This window comes from Haplochromis burtoni, unplaced genomic scaffold (assembly GCF_018398535.1).
Source record: "Haplochromis burtoni strain Fernald_Lab_line unplaced genomic scaffold, NCSU_Asbu1 Contig_4, whole genome shotgun sequence".
Lineage (NCBI taxonomy): Eukaryota > Metazoa > Chordata > Actinopteri > Cichliformes > Cichlidae > Haplochromis > Haplochromis burtoni.
In genome coordinates, this window is record NW_024582365.1 from 5,084,876 (window position 1) to 5,092,560 (window position 7,685).

The 7,685-nt window shown below is 39.5% G+C and overlaps 1 protein-coding gene across 1 annotated transcript; it reads right to left on the reverse strand.

Moving 5' to 3' along the window:
- Positions 1–143: 143 nt before the first annotated feature.
- On the reverse strand, positions 144–6,813 carry LOC102310483 (neuronal acetylcholine receptor subunit non-alpha-2). The gene is made up of 6 exons (XM_005913405.3): positions 6,456–6,813; positions 5,304–5,455; positions 2,979–3,023; positions 2,465–2,574; positions 1,350–2,262; positions 144–1,235 (listed from the first exon to the last, which is right to left on the reverse strand). Exons 1-6 carry the CDS (start codon positions 6,520–6,522, stop codon positions 1,062–1,064), a joined length of 1,461 nt encoding a protein of 486 aa, XP_005913467.1. The 5' UTR covers positions 6,523–6,813; the 3' UTR covers positions 144–1,061.
- Positions 6,814–7,685: the final 872 nt, after the last annotated feature.

Genomic DNA, 7,685 nt, shown 5'->3' on the forward strand with positions numbered 1-7,685 from the left:
TTTGGGGGGGATAAGTCATACCATTTGTGACACTGCAGTGACTTAAATTTTGCACACAACATGATGAGCAAATACATTTTTTGCTGAATTGTAAGCGAGTCTAAAAACAGCATTATCTTAAACAGGCTTGTGTATTTAAACCAGCTTTATTGGTTTGATTAGGTACATCGAAACAATAAAAACAACAAACTTATGGGTTGTTTTCATTAATCCAGTACACTTTGTTACTTTAAATGTATTCTTTGTCTGCTGTGAGAAAAATTTATCTGATGAGGACGACACAAGTGACAAATCAGTAAATGCTACTGAAACAGAGCAGCACAATTTTTAAGCTTCGGTGTGGTGATACTCAACATACAGCCTGAGGGCCAAATCAGGGCTATCATTAAGTTAATGTTAGCAATAAGTCAGTTATTGCTAACATTAACTTTTACTGTTTATTACTTTTATTTCAGGTTTATTCATGCCTTGTCACATGCAGAAATGATTTTTCTTATAGTTTACTACAAAAAAGTAGCCTACTGTTAAATAATAGCTTTGACAACGCCCTCATGGGTGTTTATTTAATTAAAATTCCCAGAGTAGAAATTTGTTTTGAATTTGAAAAAAAAGTATGTCAAGAAAAAAATATCAAATTAAATATGATGTTGGTTAAAAACATAAAAAATAAGGCAATTATGGGGTTTTACCTTAATCTTGTATATTGATAGCTAAATACCATTTGGTGTAGAGTTTATGAAGCATTTCTTTGTTGTTGTTTTTTATTTTGGCAATTTGCGAACTGAAACTCAACACAGGTGAGACTACTGGTTACTCAGGTTGTCATATATATCTTAAACCGGAATAAAATGCCAATATAATCAGATGAAACGTTATGATATTGACAAAACAGACAGAGTGACCTGATGACTTATTCGCATGTATATTTTACACAGTGGTTTAACAGAAAGAGTCAGATAGTCAACAAAATCCTGTAAAAGGTGCCTGCAGTGGGCTCTTCTTGCTCAGTAGTACCATGTTTAAAAAATGTTTTCTTTGAAGGCAGATGATCAGTTGCCTCGTCAGTGTAACGGCTCTGAAGCTTGTTCCTCACTTGGAATTGGAGGGGGGATTTTCATGAACATCTGCAGAGCTGGAGTGAAGATAAGGATGGTGCCTAATACTGAGACAGTGAGGAAAGCCCAAAGGAAGATTCTGTCTAACACCTGGGCCACAAACTTCCAGTCTTGTACCACCTGTGAAAAGGCAAAAATAAGACATGGGATTACAGAAAGAGTATGCGCAATATAAACATCAAGTTCTTAATCTGTCAAAAGAATTTAATGTTTATTGATAAATACTTTACACACCTCACGGATGAAGTGTTCTTTACGGATATGTCTGCTGATGTAGCGCACCGAATAGATGGCTTTCTCCAACATAGCACCCCAGGCTTCTTCGTCCTTCCCATCAGAAGTAGTCGGTCCGAGCGAACCACTGTTTGTCTTCTGGCCTCTCCGACCTCCAGAGCGAGACTTCAGCTCAGGGCTTTCGGGAGCCAGCTCTGGGTAGTGGTAGCGGTCAGTGTGCCCTCGCATGCACAGCAATCTGGGCAGTTTTTGAAGAAAGAGGTTTCGAACCCATGGCGACATTGGGTGGTAAGTGGCTGAGGAGCGGTGGTGGACATTGATGACAAAGACAGTGACGATGATGGAGAGGGTGACAAAAATCATGATGAAGAGGAGGTACTCTCCGATCAGGGGTATGACCTTGGAGGAGGAGGGAATAATCTCTTCAATGACCAGCAGGAACACAGTAAGTGACACTAGGACGGAGGTAGAGAGTGAAAGCTTCTCTCCTTCATCTGAGGGGAGGTAAAAGACCAGGACGGTCAGAAATGACAAACCCAAACAAGGGATGATTAGGAACAGCGTGTAGAACAAAGGCAGCCTCTTCAGGATGAAGGAGTATGTGATGAAGGGGTAGGATAACAAGCCATCTTTTCTGTTTCCTTTGGCACCAGTAGCGCTGAGTATCTCCCACTCCCCGTTATCAAAGAAGTCTTTCCGATCAACCTGGTTGTCCATGAGAACCAAGTCCACCATGCTGCCATCATAGGTCCAGGACCCAAACTTCATGGAGCAGTTCTGGCGATCAAAAGGGAAAAAAGTGACATCCATGGTGCAGGCAGATTTGTAACTGGCAGGTGGTGTCCAGGTGATGGCCCCGTTGTACTTCACAATAGCTTTGGTCATCAGGGAACCCTCAAACCGCCCATCAGCACTGAAGAAATATGAAACACAAGTCAATTCTCATCTTAAGTCCATTTACATGAAACTGTTAAATTAATACTACTATATGCAATTTTAAAGCAATTAAGATAGATAGCATCACGTTGTGTTAGTGTTTTTCATACAGACAGACTCATGTTTCACATGACGTAATCATCAGTCACTGGATTGCTGAAATTTCAGAGCGGCCTTACTTCTCATACAGGACGATGTCTGGGAGCCAGATATTTTCTGAAGGAACTCTGATGGAGGTGATTCCTCCGTATTTATCTGGATTCCATCGCAGCTTGTAATCAATCCATTCCTGGTCAAGGGAAAATGCAGGAAGCCACATCAGCAGACTTATAAACAACACTCAATAATACTGTGATTTGCTTGTATTTGTTGTATACCCTCTATAACAGACTCCTTTATGAATTCTGTCACCCATCATCAGTTATACAAATAACAACTAAATATTAAATTTAAACCAACTGCTCACACATACAGCTTATTTAAGCAAATCAAGGGTCTATATATTAGTTTTAAAATACATTACATTCAAAAAGTCAGTCTCATTTTACCTGCAAACCATGTGTTATTTGTTAATGCATCATGAAAAATAAACTGATTAACATTTATGAGAAAAGGTTTATAAATGGTCTCTTGGATGATTCTGTACAATCTTTCATGCTCCTGCCCAACAACATTGTGTTCATTTTGTCTTACCTGCCACAGCCAAACATTAGTTGTCATTAGCTGATTTTTCTCATCCTAAAAGACAAAAACATAAAAAATAGAAAAAATATTATTATTTAAAATTGGGAAAATATGTTATGTAAAAATACTTTCCAAAAACATAAGAAGAAATCATTTTTGCAACCCATTGTTTTATTATTTGGTGGATTTGCACATTAAAATGCAACTATGAAAATGAAATATATTTGCTTGTTTGGCTGGTTTTGGTTGGGTTGTTCAGTTCTGTGCAAAAGACTCAAGACACCCCTGATGTCTTTGCATGTTTTCAGGGAAAATGGGAAATAGGTGCAGCGATTGCATACATAGAAATAAAATAAGGCAAAAACAGAGTTTGTAGAATTCCTAAAAGCTTGAAAGTCAACATTTGGCATGGACACTTTTATTCTTCAGCTGTGTTAGCTGCAAGCTCATTTTCATTGTCATTCAGTATTCTTCAGGAGCAGTTCTCCAGGCTTCTTGAAGGATGTACAAAGCTCTTCTTTGGATACTGGCTGCCCTTTGTTGTGCCCTCTGTCTACATGTTCCCACACTGCTTCAGTAATGTTGAGGTTTGAGCTATGGGGAGGAAAGTCCATGACTGATGGTGTTCCACTGTGTGTTTTTCTATCCAAGTATGCTTTTCCTGCAGTGGCAATGTGCTTGAGATCATTGTCATATTAAAAGATGAAGGCACTGCCAATCAGAAGCTTCCCAAATGTTAGTGGATCAAAGTCTGATGATACTTTTCTGGGTTCATAGTTCCATCCATTTTGCCAAAGATTCCAAAACCACAGACTGAAGTTCAGCCTTAAATACTGACAGAGCCTCCACTGTGTTCTACAGATGGCTGTAAAACATGGCACTCATTGTTATACCCCTCTCCTGACTTCCTCTGTACATATTGACAAAAATGTCAACCAGAAATTTCAGATTTGGATTCATCACTCCATGAAACCTATCGCCATAGATTTTGAGTCAAATTCTTCAAATTCAAATTCATTTGCATACCTCAGCCTTATCCATCACATGTCATGATTCTATTAGTCCAAAAACACTATTTTATGCCAATAAACTTTGATATCTTTGGCATTTTTTAAAAGATTTAACTAAAGAAATGAAAACTTGCTTTTGTAACAGAGTTCTAGTAACAAAGTACCTAAAGATACACTTTAAAATTGGTTCTTCGCTAAAGCACCTGTTCAGTATAGACTCAACACTGATTCACGCTTAAATGATTCATAAACAAAGTTTACAAAGAAATCCAAGATCACTTATTTCATTCAAATATTTTATTGTCTGCTACTGTTTTAGTGAATATAAAACCCCCAGCTCAGGTGAACCAAATCATCTTTTCGTTTTCCACTGTATCTGACAGAATCTGATTTATCTGCCACTTTCTTAGTAAACACAAAGAAAACATAGTACCAAAAGTGGGTGCAGGAAGCTGTGCTGATAACAAAAACAAGTTCAACAACCTTAGCAGACGTGAGCGAGACATATTCAAAGATGTTCAGCATATCCAGCGCAGGCCTCAGCTGTCAGACTCAGTTGAATGTTTTGGTGATCACATAGACCAGAGGTGAACCATAATCTAATACAGAGCTGAGCAGCAGCCTAGAGAGAGTCAGGGGACATACACAGCATAGGCAGGCTGCTGTTTTTATGTTTAGCTCCATCGCCCTTTCTCTTTCCCAGAATCCAAAAGATCAACCTAAACCTTTTCTATTTGCCACAAACAGCTTTATGTAATTCATTTCTGGCTGCGTTTGTTGGAAGGAAGAGAAGAAAAGTTAAATATGGACTGGCTGAGATGAATATTTCAAGCCAAGAAGCATGGTTCCTCCATTAGCGTGCTCAGTTTTCTCCTCCGGAGCAACTAAACCATCTCAACCTATTGCAACCAGCCTCTGAAATATTAAACAAACACTCCAAAGAGAGGCAGTGTAGTCACAAGTATGAAGAGATAGCTTGAGCTCTATTTCAGCACCACACATAGTGGGACTGATGAAACCAGAACAACCTCTTTATATTTCTTTTATATGTGTTACACGTGTTTTATCTAACTCAGTGTCTTGATACTTTTTCAGAAATTGCATTTTCAAAGCAAGTTCATGCTTGCATTTAGTGTTTGCTGTTAAAGGGCAAGGCTTGCAATATTCTTTACTTTGGATGTTGCCAACAAATCTCACAGGAAGACCGAAAGACTAAAAGTTGTGTAAAATTCAAACTTAGTTTCATTCAAACTAAGGAAGCCACTTTTAACAGGAGTTGCAAACTGATGTCAGTCTGTTTGTACGTGTGTGTGTGTCGTCTCACCACATCGACCAGCTGAGAGATCTTGAGTCCAAAGCGTACTTTAATAGTGTCATTGGCACGCTGGATTGGCCTAACCCAGCGCTGATAGCCTTGGAAAAGGTTCTTCAATAAAGCATCCTCCATCTCCGCCAAGGACACAAACTCATTTGGAGCTGGAACAAGAAGAGGGAAGATGGATCAACAATAATAACTCCTACTGCCGCTGCTTTTCACCATCACCAGCCTGATTTTAAGTGGCAGGGATAGAAAGTAGAGCATTTACTCTTCCTCTAAAAAACACACACTGCATAACAAGATAACAAGATAGGATAAATGGTTAATATGGCTGTGCACAGAAGCTGGGCAGTCAGCCCATCAGTCAGTCTGCAGTGAAATAAAGCCACCAGAGAAACAGAAACTGTAATGTCGATGGAGAGAGACATCTAAAATATCAGACACAAGGGACATCATGTGCAAGGACTAATGTGTGTGTGAGCTGAGGGACCGGGAGGAAGGGCGTCCACCTTTAACCTGCAGCGTTTTTGCTTTGGGTTTTTTTTCCACTCTGGCTTCACATCTGTCTGACATCATATGACAGGGTAAATGCATATAAAGGATCCACCAAGCAAACATAAAAGCCACATTACAGATGATTGAATCCCACAAGCTCTGGCAGTACTTTCAAGGACAGATGCAGAGATGCTGATATATGACACCTGTGTTCTTGTTTGCCTGATGACCAGTCAGCTCCAAGAGAAGCAGAACTAGGGCCATCGCATTACTGCGTTACACTGCTAAAAGGACTATCTTGTTGCGCTAAAAAAAAAAAAAGCTTAATTCATCCCACAAAAATGGCAGCTTTTGCTGTTTTGTTGTTGTCAACACAATTAGAAGTCTGCATGCTTTCTCCAAGTTACTGAATCTTTAAATCCGAAAATCAACGTAACGGAATGTAAACATAATCCTTTGCTTTAAAAGACCAGTGGTGAGTAGTTGGTAGTAGTTTGTGCTTTCCCGTTTGACAAGGTCATCGGAGTTTATGCAGAGTTTAATCAAAGCTATTAGCGGATGTTGCACAACATGGAACAAATCGGTGGAGGCATTACTGAGCATAGAGTATGTCTTCTAAAGAAATATTATATTTATATACACATATATCAAGAGTTTTCTCACCGGCAATCTTCGCGGGGGACAGCTTGCAAAAACCCAAGAGGAGGAGAAGAAGGACTTCTAACTTCATGGTATTGTCAGCTGGAGAAGAAGGCTATGCACACCGATATGTCTTAGACCCCGAGGTTCCCATCAGTGCTGGAACTAGACGGTATACGGAAAGTAACCCCGTTACTGCTGCCGTGTATCAGGGGGCAGGGACCTGATGTGAGAGCGCATGTGTCCGAATCTGATTCCGTTCGAGGCGTCACGGGAAGCGCCGCTGTCGGTGGACGGGGTGGCTCGCAGGAGGAGGGAGGGAGGGAGCGGGGAGGATGAAGGAGGTGGTGGAGGGATTCCCGGATCGGACAAATAAGTGAAGTTTTAAAGATGCTCTAAATCATTGTGTTTAGCTCACTGCTGCTACTGACCTCCTCAGGATGGACTAGGTTATTACTAGCCGATGTTTAAAAGTACAGCGAGTCAGAAAAGTCCTGCTCGGAATGTAAGTCTTGAGCTTTCACTTTAAATTGTGTGTAGAGTTTGCACATTTTACAAAAGACTTGGGACAAACAAATACCCGCCTCTAATGACTTTAGCTTTTGTTGCATTTTATTTTATTGTCTATAGTTTTCTTTTTATAAAAATAATATAGGGAATATAATGCAGTGAGAATGGTTGCCCCTCCTTCAGCGTCACCTTTTAGTCCATAGCACAAAGCAATTAAGCCCGTCCTTTAATGCAGAAAGCCCCTGTATGTGCACATGAAAACATCATATGAATGATGCGTCTTCATGAACTTGCTTTGAAAATGCAATCACTTTGTACCTAAGCAGGAGACTAGTCTGCCTTCATCAATAACATCTGTTTTACCTGTTGTTATGTTTTGGAAAAGCTTTATTACACTTTATTGCACCATTATCCCCAGGATCAAGAATCTGAGTTACAAACACTGTTATATTTAACTTTAAATTACTGAATAAAGTTGTTAAAAAGTGCTTCTGTTAGTGTATGTGAAGGGCACGCTTGTTTGAATTTTTTTGAAGTTTTATTTTGCACAAATAAACTCAAACATACATAGATCAAATTAAAGTAAGGCAAAAAATAGTTTTATTGACATAAACAGGAAGCAGAAAGATTCAAATCAGATTTTGAGACATTTATAGGTAAACCTGCAATGCAACTGGAACATTTCTGTCTCAGAGCACCAGGTTATCATTACATTATCACTGTGCAATCAGTCAAAGCTTACTG